This window comes from Citrus sinensis, chromosome 3, assembly GCF_022201045.2.
Source record: "Citrus sinensis cultivar Valencia sweet orange chromosome 3, DVS_A1.0, whole genome shotgun sequence".
Classification (NCBI taxonomy): domain Eukaryota; kingdom Viridiplantae; phylum Streptophyta; class Magnoliopsida; order Sapindales; family Rutaceae; genus Citrus; species Citrus sinensis.
This window is the reverse complement of record NC_068558.1, coordinates 83,961-96,525: the sequence shown is the minus strand read 5'-3', so window position 1 is coordinate 96,525 and position 12,565 is coordinate 83,961. Positions and strand designations below refer to the sequence as shown.

General features: G+C 41.8%; 3 protein-coding genes across 5 annotated transcripts; 2 read left to right on the top strand and 1 right to left on the bottom strand.

Annotated features, from left to right (window-relative positions):
* Nucleotides 1-1,193: 1,193 nt before the first annotated feature.
* LOC102618426 (probable methyltransferase PMT18) lies at nucleotides 1,194-5,179 on the top strand. 3 transcript variants are annotated; one of them, XM_052435670.1, is made up of 7 exons: nucleotides 1,194-1,523; nucleotides 1,912-2,056; nucleotides 2,259-2,964; nucleotides 3,072-3,282; nucleotides 3,552-3,849; nucleotides 4,014-4,481; nucleotides 4,622-5,179. In XM_052435670.1, the coding sequence occupies exons 3-7, from the start codon at nucleotides 2,269-2,271 to the stop codon at nucleotides 4,836-4,838; spliced, it is 1,890 nt and encodes a 629-aa protein (XP_052291630.1). In that variant the 5' UTR covers nucleotides 1,194-1,523; nucleotides 1,912-2,056; nucleotides 2,259-2,268; the 3' UTR covers nucleotides 4,839-5,179. The 3 variants fall into 3 exon arrangements, with proteins under 3 accessions (XP_052291630.1, XP_006476235.2, XP_052291629.1); XM_006476172.3 differs by lacking the exon at nucleotides 1,912-2,056; XM_052435669.1 differs by having other exon boundaries at nucleotides 1,194-2,056.
* A 1,174-nt stretch (nucleotides 5,180-6,353) lies between these two features.
* Nucleotides 6,354-6,781, bottom strand: LOC127901206 (uncharacterized). The gene is made up of 2 exons (XM_052437926.1): nucleotides 6,694-6,781; nucleotides 6,354-6,595 (listed from the first exon to the last, which is right to left on the bottom strand). The coding sequence occupies exons 1-2, from the start codon at nucleotides 6,779-6,781 to the stop codon at nucleotides 6,354-6,356; spliced, it is 330 nt and encodes a 109-aa protein (XP_052293886.1).
* A 1,369-nt stretch (nucleotides 6,782-8,150) lies between these two features.
* LOC107176698 (uncharacterized) lies at nucleotides 8,151-10,828 on the top strand. The gene is made up of 2 exons (XM_052436491.1): nucleotides 8,151-8,544; nucleotides 9,587-10,828. The coding sequence occupies exon 2, from the start codon at nucleotides 9,727-9,729 to the stop codon at nucleotides 10,702-10,704; it is 978 nt and encodes a 325-aa protein (XP_052292451.1). The 5' UTR covers nucleotides 8,151-8,544; nucleotides 9,587-9,726; the 3' UTR covers nucleotides 10,705-10,828.
* Nucleotides 10,829-12,565: the final 1,737 nt, after the last annotated feature.

Sequence of the window (12,565 nt, the reverse complement as noted above, 5' to 3'; positions counted from 1 at the left end):
TAGTAATAAAAACAGGAATAAAATTTATAGACCCAAAAAAGCAAAAAAAATGAAAAAAAAAATTGTAATGTCAGATTAAGTGGATGGGGCTAAAAATCAGGGAAGAGGAGAGGGAAAAAAGGCTAGTCAGTCTCCTCTCCTCCTGCGACTGCAAACGCTGAATTGGTGCTTTGTCGTTAATTTGTTCCCCGTACGTTCCGTGCTGTCCCGCCAATTCTATATCTGCCACCAATTTTGGGGAAAAAACAATACAAATTAATTTATTAATTCGTGTAAACTTTTATTTAATGGTATAATTTATTTAACGATCACAAGTATTTGTTTAATCACATAAATTTTTATTATAATTTTTGTTACTATTTAATTTTTTTTAATAGAACTTTTAAAGTTTAAAGAAATTATTTTATTTCTACTAAGAAAAATTTAAATTTTGAGTTTTTGAAAGTAGAGATTGAATTTTTTTTAAATATTAAAATTTTTAAAATATCATTTACTTATTTGATAATTTTATTTTATTATTTTCATAATATAATTTTAAAAAAATTATCTAATGAAATAATTTCATAAATTTTTAATAAAAATTTTTATTGATGACCAAATAATTAAAATATTTTTAATAAAAATCTTATTTATAAAAACTCTACTTAAATAAGCTATACTTAAAAAATTGTATCAAACGAAGTCTAAAAAAATGAACAAGATCTGAGTAGTGGCGGATCTAGAAAAATAATTTATCGGGGGCTAAATTAGATAATAGTAAAATATAAAAAATTAAAATTTTGAATATATAAAATATTTGTAATTAATCTCTACGCATTTTTATATTTTAAAAATATTATGCAATAGACTCATTATCAATATTATTAAATTTTTTGTTTCTTATATAAACAACCAAACTATCACTTATCCTATCCAATTCCAAAAATGATTCTTCATGAGTTGTATTACTGAAAATGTTCGTTCTACTATTATTATATAAACCAGAAGAATTAACTATATTTTTTAGAATAGAAAATATTTTGAGTAATGGACTATCATTATTTTTAATTAAAATATATGTTTTATATTTCTTAAAAGTCAAAATTTAAATTTTATGGGATTATATTTTGTAGTGACTATTTTACTAAATTTAATGGGGCTAATTAGAAAATTAAAATATTTTTTTCTTTTATTTTAGACTTCGTTTGAGTAGCTACTCTGTGCCTCCTGTAATGGCGGAGACCTTAGACTTTTTCGTTTTTTTTGGGGGTAATGAAGCGAATGATACCATTTATTATTATTATTGTTAAAATTATAATATGCCATCTCTCTCTCTCTCTCTCTCCCTCTTCTATTTCTCTCCACTGCCTTCCCCGGGCACCTGCTTCCCCTAGTTTTATGGAGCCTTCCGCTTCATATTCGTAACATCTTAATTATTAGTATTAGGAAGGGCACTCAAAGAGTTCCTTGTTTAATTTGCTTCAATATTATATTTGTTTTAGAAAACTCGGGGACTCTAGTTAGTTGTGACTCACCTTCTTCAGGTATGCCTTTTTATCTTTGGTGAATGGGAAATTTAAATTTTAATTATTATTATTATTACAAGCACGCGTGCATAGATTATTTTCTCTGCTGGGGTTTCCTGGATAACTTTAAAGGCTACGTGCGTGTCTTGACTTAATAATAATAATAATAATAATAATAATTAAACTGAAGACAGGTTCTGCAGAAGTTCATTTGGTTTTGTGAAAGTTTAATTAATTAATTAATTAATTGTTATTTTGAGCACTTATATTTAGATAAAAGAAGTTAAACAAAATGATGACAAAAATAATATATAACAGTCACCATTCACCAACACATTAATCTCGATCGGATACATACACTCCTTTTATCAACGTGTTATTTTCACTTTGTATTTTTTTGGTTTAGTGTCAATTATTGCAGCTTTCATTATTCATGATATCAGCTTCCTCCTATCGTTGGTATCCATAACATAATAAACACAGCGGGGACCCAATAATTTTATTTTCAGAAATCTCATTGTCCACCTGTTGACTTGAATATGATACAAAAGGTAAAGTTTGAGCACTTAAGTAAGTGAATTGCTTCGCACTATATATAGTATAATTTGCTATGGGTATGGCTATGGCCATGCTACGAGTACTAGTTTGTTCCAGCTAGCCATTAATTTGCGTCTCCCTCAGGACTCTGGGCTCAGCTTCCAAGTTCTGTTTGAAATATGATGATGATTATTATTATTGTTATGTTAATTGCAGGGACTTAAGGATGGCTAAGGAGTACAGTGGATCACCGAAGCCTCACCAGCTGGAATCAAAGAGAAAACGTCTCACATGGGTCTTAGGTGTGAGTGGCCTCTGCATACTGTTTTATGTTTTGGGAGCTTGGCAGACAACCACTACTCCTATCAATCAATCTGAAGTGTACACTACTAGAGTGAGTTGTAATATCAATGCCCCTCAAGCCGGGGATGGCGAACTGAATCCGTCATCACTTTCATCATCAGCTGCCCTAGACTTTGAGAGCCATCATCAAATTGAAATCAACAGTACTGTTTCATTGCATGAGTTCCCACCTTGTGACATGTCGTACAGTGATTACACACCTTGCCAAGATCCAGTGAGATCAAGGAAATTTGATAGAGAAATGGCGAAATACAGGGAGCGGCATTGCCCTAAATCAGAAGAGCTCCTACGTTGCCTAATACCAGCACCACCAAAATATAAAACCCCTTTCAAATGGCCTCAGAGCCGAGACTATGCCTGGTATGACAATATCCCCCATAAGGAGCTCAGCATAGAGAAAGCCGGCCAGAATTGGATTCAAGTGGAAGGTCACCGTTTCAGATTCCCTGGTGGAGGTACCACCTTCCCTAATGGAGCTGATGCTTATATTGACAACATTAATGAGCTAATTCCTCTTACTGGTGGAAACATCAGAACTGCAGTTGATACAGGCTGTGGTGTATGTAATAACAATCTTACATTAGTTATCTCATCTTGTCCTTATTTGATAAGCTGATACTTAATCACCTTTATTTCTTCTTTAATTATCATGTTAAATTAATTAAGGTTGCAAGTTGGGGAGCATACCTTCTGAAGAGGGATATCCTGACAATGTCTTTTGCCCCAAGGGATACACATGAAGCACAAGTACAATTTGCACTCGAACGGGGAGTTCCTGCTATGATTGGCGTCATCTCTTCTAAGCGGCTTCCTTACCCAGCTAGGGCTTTTGATATGGCTCACTGCTCTCGTTGCTTAATACCTTGGTATATGTACGGTAGGGTGTGCCCTGCCGATGCCCGTCATCTGCTTTTATATATAGGAGATTGCTATATGTTGATGTTCTGCATATATTCTGCAATTAATATACAACAAAATAAATAAATTAATTTATAGAAGAATTCAACATTAACTCTTGTACCTCTTTACTCTTTTATTCAGTGGTAGCTACTAGCCAGACATTACATACAACGTTGCAATTACAAACATACCATCTAAAGAGTTAATGAACTATATTTACATATTATTTTTAAATGTTATGCACAGATGGATTGTATCTACTCGAGGTGGACAGAGTTTTGAGGCCTGGTGGTTATTGGATTCTCTCGGGACCTCCTATCCACTGGAAAAAATACTGGAGAGGCTGGGAAAGAACCAAAGAAGATTTGAAACAAGAACAAGACACTATTGAAGATATTGCCAAGCGCCTCTGCTGGAAGAAACTGATAGAAAAGAATGATCTAGCTATTTGGCAGAAGCCCATCAACCATATTGACTGCAATAAGAGCAAAGTTGTTTATAAAACCCCCCAAATATGCGGACCAGACAATCCAGATACTGCTTGGTAAGTGGTAACTCTCTCATCATGATCAGTATTTCTAGTAATTTATCACCAATAAATCGTTAATTGACATTTACATTTGTCTATTTTAGAACAATACATTTATACCTTTGTTGTTGTTAACTAAGGCCCTTATTTTCATACTAATTGGAAAAAAAAAAAAAAAGGTACAAAGATATGGAAGCTTGCATAACACCACTCCCAGAAGTAAGCAGCTCAGATGAAGTTGCTGGTGGTGCATTGGAGAAATGGCCCGAGCGGGCGTTTTCGGTCCCTCCCAGAATTAGTAGTGGTTCATTATCAGGCATCACAGCTGAAAAGCTCCGAGAGGATAATGAACTATGGAAGGACAGGATGACATATTACAAAAAGATTGATGGTCTCTTCCACAAAGGACGATACAGGAATGTAATGGACATGAATGCTTATCTTGGGGGATTTGCTGCTGCGATGTCAAAATATCCAGTGTGGGTTATGAATGTGGTTCCTTTTCATTCAAATCCAGACACCTTGGGCGCAATATATGAACGGGGTCTCATTGGGACATATCAAGATTGGTGTGAGGCATTTTCGACATATCCACGAACGTATGATCTTATACATGCTAGTGGTGTGTTCAGCATATACCAGGACAGGTACAAATTAAACAAAAAAAAAAGGGAAAATATTTTTCCATATGCTTAATTAATAATCAAGCGTTTTCATCTTTTACAAGTTGTGATGTGTTATATACTATTAGCTGAATCTGGTGTTTTTATTAATTTGTGCACTGAAGGTGTGACATTACCAACATTCTTTTGGAGATAGATAGAATTCTGAGGCCGGAAGGGACAGTTATATTTAGGGATACAGTAGAGATGCTTCTGAAGATTAGGAGTATAACAGAAGGAATGAGATGGAAGAGCCAGATTATGGATCATGAGAGTGGACCGTTTAATCCTGAGAAAATTCTTTTTGCTGCCAAAACGTACTGGACAGGTGCATCTAAATAGAAACCACACTAGTGCAGACTTGTACACTTTTCATTTTTCCTATTTGCTCGCAGCAGCGTTTTTGGTGTTTAGACATTGTAGGAGTAATTCTCCTTTGAACATGTGAGCCTTGGTTGTCGTGTCATCATTTGTCTTTGGAACAAAGGGAAATGCTTTTCCCTCATGCTCTGGCTGGAGCTGACTTGTGCAAGACGGGAGACTGTTCCAACCTCCAATTATTTTGGGTTTGTTCAATGATTGATATTTTAGCATGTAGCTGCTATATATATACATAAAATGCTGCAAGAACAGAGCCATTCAATTCAAATAATTTGTTTGGAAAAAAAAAGCTTTGCACTTGCACATCAATATTCTTACTTAAATTTGCTTGCTTGTGAAATGTGGACGGAGAGCTGCCTCCCTCCATCGATATCAACTGTAACCAAAATAAAACCTTCAAATTATGGGAAGGCAGGTTACCCACTTTCCAGAGAGAGCCAACCACCTTCATCCATTTTCTATTTCTGTTGTTGATTTGGTAATGGACGCTACAAGTAGTAGACTAAGTAGCACATTTACATTGTTGCAACTTGCAAGCAACAGTGAACCTCTTAGAAGAAAAGACGCACTTTGTTTGCATACGAAGTAATTCCATCAAAATGAAATAATTTAATAATCTTAACCTTCAAACTTGGGCGGAGCCAGTATTGTAAAATTCAAGCATACAATACTGTGTTTTAATTTATTTGTAATCATGAAAGTCAGAAGGTACAGAAGGAAAGATAAGGAGAAATGAGTTGAGGTTGAGACGAATATAATATATATTAAAAAGTAAAAAGAAAAAATGAAATATTATTAAAAATAAAAACAACAATCTTTTGAATAAATTTTGGCCCCACGTAGCTCACAAGAGGCTTCGCCGCTGCCTCCAAACATCAAAATTAGCTAGCAATGAGCCAATGACTTTGACAGCCTAACTGATTAAAAATTTGGGAGAAAATATTTAAGGGTAGTTTTTAAAAATCTTTTCTGAAGTTTGAGGTTGTTATAAGTAGATGATTAAAATTATTTTATTTGTAAAAACTTTCTTACCGTCAGTTAAATTTTTTCTTGATTGGTAATTGATTTTGAAAAGACAAAATTATCCTTAGTGACAGTGCAATCCTTGGCGCGAAAATCACCGTTCTATTTTTTAACATTTTTACCTCTATCAATTCTGAATAATTACAATGTCTTAAGTAACTAAAAAATTTATTTTATCCTATTTAAATTATCAAAATTTCCTTAAAATCCTAAAAAAAAAGAAAAAATTGAAGAAATAGCAACTACTACCAATCCCATCATCACCCATTCAATTTTTTTTTTTTTTTGAGTCTAGTCAATTTCTTCAAAATTGATAAAAAAAACATTCTTCATCATAATCTACATTCAGCAACATCGTCAAGCCTATAACTATACATCGCCTAATCCAAAGCATTAAAGACGAACGAGAAAAGAGAGTTATGTGATATGTAATCGTAGATCACAATCTAAAGATCAGATCAGGCCACTCTCAAGCTTCCACGTCAGTGTCCTTCTTGACCGGAGAGCAAATGAGCCATGTGAAACCACATGGATCCTTGACCTTTTCCACGCGCCCAGCCGCCCACAACAATACGCGCTGTTGCCTTTAGCAAGCTTACCCTCATCAACAATTCCAGCACTCACAACCTTGGCGAGGGCAGCCTCAACATCACCAATCTCCAAGCAGAGGACGCATCCGATTCCCATATTCTTAGCTGCAGCAGAATCATCGGAAAAGTCAGAGACAAGAAAAATGGAGCCGGCAATCTCGAGTTGAGCTCTTGTTCAACCTTTCGTTTGGTTTCCATGTTGCAGTTGATCTCCACAGCATCAAACGCTGTCTTGTAGAACTGAACAGCGTCAGTAACCTTCGATGCTTCCACAAGCAACTGCGGCTTCATCCCATGAAGTTGGCCAAGGTAGCAGGAGCAGTCGTCTTCACGGTGCAGTTCAGAACATCAGCTGAGAGAGTTTTGGTGTCTAGACAAAGGGAAAGAACCTGAACTTAGGAGAGAGAAAATCAAAGAGAGAGAAGAAAGATGAAACCAAAGAGACGAAATAAAACAAGAGAGAAAAGGAACTTCACCCATTTTGATACAGTGCTAAAGGCAATAAAACGGCAACTCTTTGATAACAATACAAAATATCAATAATGCCCCCAATTAGTCAAACGGTAATTAAACGGAACTAAAACATAAAGAGTCTTTTACAAATAAAATAATTTTAACCATCTACTTGTAACAATCTCAAACCTCAGATAAATTTTTTAAAAATTACCCAAATATTTAATCATACCAGGCTTGGTAAACCCTTTACCAACTCTGTTGATTGAAGAGGAGAGCAGATCGTATATGAAAGACGAAAAGAGAAAGACATGATACGGCAGGGTGCGCGACAGTGACTTTGCGGATTGACATGTAGCAAACAAAACATGGCCATGTAGTGGTAATATAGTCGTAGTGGGTGGCTTTATTTGACTTGAGATTACAGACGCATAATGGACTGCCTCCAGAATACTCCTTGACTTCGAAAGGTTTTTACTTGAGGTATAGTAATATTATTATTATTATTATTGTTGATGCGAGATTCCGGTTCTCCTCGTTCTACGATCAGGATCTCTGCTCGATCAACTTCGTCACTACCAGGAGGTCTCCTCGCCAGGCTTCTTCTCCGGAGGTCCCTGCGTACACAGATAAGTCAGAGTACGCCGGTTGTTTTCCCGGCGCAAACCCTCCGACGCTCAAGTCAGATATGAAGGTTCGGGAAAAGCTTGCCACAGGTCTTATGGCGTTTCTTGTGGTTTTCTCCCCTTTTCTCAAGAATGCCAACCCTTTTACCTTCGTTGGCTACCTTTTTATAGGCTTCCTCTGAATCTCAGTCTTCCGCTCTTTTCGAGACGGTATGGGACTCCAACTGCTGCGTTATGGGCAAAACATGGTATCTAGCGTGTTACGCCACGGTTCAGGGGAAGCGTGGCTGCCACGGCTCTGTGAGACCTTGCGTGTTACGCCACGGTTCTGGGGAAAGTGTGGCTGTCGTGCCTAGATTCTCGTGCTGGAGAGCACGTCTTGCCAACTGCCGTCGACCGGGTCTCCTCGCCTCTCGATCTCTAGCCGGAATGGCCTCGTGCCTTTTATAGGAATTGGCCTCGCGGACGACAACATCGTGGACGAGCAGGATGTTTCTGCTCCTGTTCTTCCACGCGCCAGGCTTTAACGGAAAACACCGGTTCGCAGAACTCCGCCATCAGATGTCTGCTCGTCGTTCCTGGTCCCTTCGACGCATTTGTCCCAAACAGTATCCCTCCCAAACACCGGTCCCCCAGTTTCTGGTGTTGGGTAATGTAGTGGACCAGCAGTAGAAACTCGATAGTACTCGCTCGCGTGGGTTTGGAAAAGGCTGCCAGGAGTCATGTCGCATTTAATTGCGGACGAGGTGACGTGGCAGAAATCCCCCCCTCCATTTGAATTTCAAACCGACGGTTACGGGATTCTCGGAATATGCGTCATTAAATGCTGGCAGCCCAAGAGTTTGCTTCTCAGTAAGGAAACCCAAAATCTTCAAACACGAACTCGTCATTTTCTCCATTCTTGTCTCTCCGGCGAATGAACCTCGGCGCCAAAGCTGTCATCCCTGTCTCTCTCTGACCGAGTCCCTGCTTCAGGTATTTCTTCTATATTTTTTCGGTATTGGTTAGTTGTAGGTAATTTCCTTTCTCTCTGCTTTGCTTGAGGTTGTAGTTGGCGGTGGTGTTTTGGTTAGAACTTAGGATATGTCGAAGGGTAAGGAGAAGGTCGTTGAGGTTGGTGACGACGAACTAGGTTTTTTGCCTAGTCTGCCCGCTGATTTTGCTTTTGATCCCGGGATCCCCTTAGAGCCCATTAGGTCTAGTGTTGGTACTAGCGCTAGGAGGATGTCTCCCCAAACAACCTCCTCAAGCGACAGTAGCGATGAAGAAGGATCTTCTGGATCGGAGAACACCTTGAGTGAGGGTCAAGGGGATGATTCTAGTGAGGCGTCCCCATCAGGAGCATCACGACCAGAAGAACGGGGTACAGTAGGGGGTAGAGCCTTGTCGCGTAATTATGCCATTGATTACATGTCGTGTACGACCACGTTCGACGAGCTCAATGACCTCCGACTTAGGTATAGTATTCCTGGTGAGATACCTCTTAGGATCCCAGGAAAGAAGGATACACCTAGCCGGCCTCCCAGGGGATACGTTACCCTGTATCTGGAGAGCTTTAAGTATGGGCTGAGGTGTCCCTTGCAGCCTTACTTTGCCCGGATACTTAACGGGCTAAATCTGGCTCCTGGTCAGCTGAACCCCAACGGGTGGAGAGTGCTCTCTGGTCTGTTCATATTGTGGGACAGATGTTGCCAAAGCGAGCCCACGGTTGATGAGGTGAAGCACCTGTACCAGCTGAAGAGCAGCCCTAAAGATGCCGGCTGGTACTACTTCCAATCTGGTACCAAGAGCAGGAAACCCATAACTGATCTTCCAACTGGTGGTGGTGGGACTTGGAAGAGGAAATTCTTTTTTGCTGGGGGTCCCTGGGGTCAAGTTGCACAAATAGACGGGAAGGATTGTCGCGTCCCACCCCGTTTCACGGTCCCAGGTTGCCTGCTCGCTTTAGATGTCTTGTATCCATAATTGTTCCTGCTGTATTGGTTTGTCTCTAACCAAGTGTCTGTTTGTGCTGTAGTTTCCTGGGGTGTTCACTTCCCGCTCCGACCTGGTCTGCTTAAACGGGTCGAGGCTGTATTGGCCAATTCCTGCTCGAGCCGAGAACTGCTATCTACATACAACTTCCTCGAGTCTCGGTTGATACTTCCTGGCCATAAGATGGAGGACGCAGTGATTGGAGCTCTGACCAGGAAACGCTCTCGGCCTCCAACAACCGATAGGGACCAGGACAAAGATGCTCCCGCTGCGAAGCGAAAGAACATCGTGCAGCAGGTTCCTCCCTTGCAGGCTCTCCCTCCTGCCTCTGCTAAAGTCGGGGAATCCAGTAGAGCGGCCACTGATCCTGCTTCCTCTTCTCCACCTGTTGTGCCTCGGTCTCGCTTACCCGACAGCCGACCAGAACACTTGGTTCCCTATCTCAATGAGTTGTCTAAACTCGTGAGCAAGAAGGACCTGGAGGGCTTTGACGGTTGTACCCTGGGCGAGCTGGTGGGAGCCATGCAGTACAATGCTTTCCATCTCAGCTGCATGGCCACCTACTATAAGGCCAAGGTTGGCCGTTACGACAGGAAGATGAAGGAGGACATTCAATCGGCGACGACCAGAGCTGACGTTGCCGAGAAAAAGGCGGGGGAGCTAAACGTTGAGAACCTCAAGCTGATAGAGCAAGAGTCCCTTGCTCAAGCAAAAGCCATTACCCTCGAGGAGGAGCTGACCAAGGTTAAGGAGGATCTCCAAGGGCAGAGGGCTATGTATGAGGCTCAGCTCGAATCTCTCCGCGATTCCCACCGAGCTCATGTAGAGAACTTGGAGAGGGAGGCCGACAACCAGTACGACCAGGGACTTCGGCATTCGTATCGTTGTATCATGGCCGTCCTCGGGAAGCAACACCCTGATCTGAAGATGGATGACCTTGCAGCTGGTGTTGCTCAACATATGGACGAGGAGGCGGCCAAGGAAGATGCCGAGGGGTTAGAGCCGATCGTGATTGAGGAGGGTAACTCTCCTCCTCGTGCAGTCCCTGCTGATGTTGGCGAGGCGAGCACCCCCCCGGACGCAACTGGTGATACCCCTCCCGCACCCGAGGAGGTCCAGCCAACCGATGCTGCTCGGCTCACTGATCCACCATCTTTTTGATATATTTCTTCTTGTATTGTAATGAACAACGTTTATGAAATTTATCCCCTCTGTTAGCCATTAATAAAAATGTTGTTGATTACTATCTCGTGTCGTACTCATGAATTAATTTTCGTCTGAAACGCTGATCGATTCTGTCTCGCCGTAAGACAGGCTTTGAGACTTGGTGAGGCCTTTGCGTGCCGTAGAAAACTTTCCGAATGCTTCGGAGTCTGCTCGCCTTCTCGCGAACGAGCAGATCCTGGCATGCTGGGCTTTTGTCTGGCCCTAAGACAGACTTTGAGACTTTGTCGAGCCTTCGCATGCCTTGGGAATCTTCTTCAAACGATTTGGATTCTGCTGCCTTCTCGTGGCCGAGCAGATCCTGGCATGCTTGGCTTCTGTCTCGCCATAAGACAGGCTTTGAGACTTGGCGAGCCTTTGCATGCCTCAGGATTTTCTTCAAACTATTTGGATTCTGCTGCCTTCTCGTGGCCGAGCAGATCCTGGCATGCTTGGCTTCTGTCTCGCCATAAGACAGGCTCTGAGACTTGGCGAGCCTTTGCATGCCTTAGGGTTTTCTTCAAACGATTTGGATTCTGCTGCCTTCTCGTGGCCGAGCAGATCCTGGCGTGCTTGGCTTCTGTCTCGCCATAAGAGAGGCTCTGAGACTTGGCGAGCCTTTGCATGCCTTAGGATTTTCTTCAAACGATTTGGATTCTGCTGCCTTCTCGTGGCCGAGCAGATCCTGGCATGCTTGGCTCCTGTCTCGCCATAAGACAGGCTCTGAGACTTGGCGAGCCTTTGCATGCCTTAGGATTTTCTTCAAACGATTTGGATTCTGCTGCCTTCTCGTGGCCGAGCAGATCCTGGCATGCTTGGCTCCTGTCTCGCCATAAGACAGGCTCTGAGACTTGGCGAGCCTTTGCATGCCTTAGGATTTTCTTCAAACGATTTGGATTCTGCTGCCTTCTCGTGGCCGAGCAGATCCTGGCATGCTTGGCTTCTGTCTCGCCATAAGACAGGCTCTGAGACTTGGCGAGCCTTTGCATGCCTCAGGATTTTCTTCAAACGATTTGGATTCTGCTGCCTTCTCGTGGCCGAGCAGATCCTGGCATGCTTGGCTTCTGTCTCGCCATAAGACAGGCTCTGAGACTTGGCGAGCCTTTGCATGCCTTAGGATTTTTTTCGGTTTCAAGCGAATAAAATTCGTCGACGTTACATTAATGGCAGGATTTGACTTACATGAAATTGTTCGGACATAAAACATAAAAATAAAAGATAGACAGCATGAGCAGAAGTTGCTTTAAAATGTGAGCAAGTCTTACTGGAAGTATTTTCGGAGGTGTGCTGCGTTCCATGGGCGTTTCACTTCGTGGCCGTCCGCGCGAACCAGCTTGTAAGCTCCGGGCCCCGCTATCTGCTTGACTCTATACGGCCCTTCCCAATTCGGTCCCAGCACTCCTTGAGTCGAATCTTTGGTGCTCTGATTCACTCTTCTCAGTACCCAGTCTCCGACCCTGAATTGCCGTATGTTCACCTTCTGGTTATAATACCGAGCAACCCTCTGTTGGTAAGTGACTGATCGCTCGGCTGCTTGTTCCCTCCTCTCCATTAGCAGATCAAGATTCAAACATATCTGCTCGTCGTTCTCCTGTTCATTGAAATGATCTGTCCGGTGTGTGGTCGTTCCTACCTCAGCCGGCACGACCGCTTCATGTCCGAAAGCCAAAGCGAACGGTGTCTCCCCCGTTGCGGTTTTGTGGGTTGTTCTGTATGCCCATAGCACACCTGACAGCTCGTCAACCCACGCACCCTTTTTTGCTCCGAGCCTGGTTTTCAGAAGCCTCTTGACTGTCTTGTTGGCTGCTTCTACTTGTCC

Bases quoted from the DNA above. Each gene is read 5' to 3' on its own strand.
- LOC102618426 (XM_006476172.3), top strand. From the start codon at position 2,269: ATGGCTAAGGAGTACAGTGGATCACCGAAGCCTCACCAGCTGGAATCA. The intron at 2,965-3,071 runs GTATGTAATAAC...AAATTAATTAAG, and splicing joins CAGTTGATACAGGCTGTGGT to GTTGCAAGTTGGGGAGCATA. The intron at 4,482-4,621 runs GTACAAATTAAA...TGTGCACTGAAG, and splicing joins TTCAGCATATACCAGGACAG to GTGTGACATTACCAACATTC.
- LOC127901206 (XM_052437926.1), bottom strand. From the start codon at position 6,781: ATGAAGCCGCAGTTGCTTGTGGAAGCATCGAAGGTTACTGACGCTGTT. The intron at 6,596-6,693 runs GCAACATGGAAA...ATTCTGCTGCAG, and splicing joins TGATGCTGTGGAGATCAACT to CTAAGAATATGGGAATCGGA.
- LOC107176698 (XM_052436491.1), top strand. From the start codon at position 9,727: ATGGAGGACGCAGTGATTGGAGCTCTGACCAGGAAACGCTCTCGGCCT.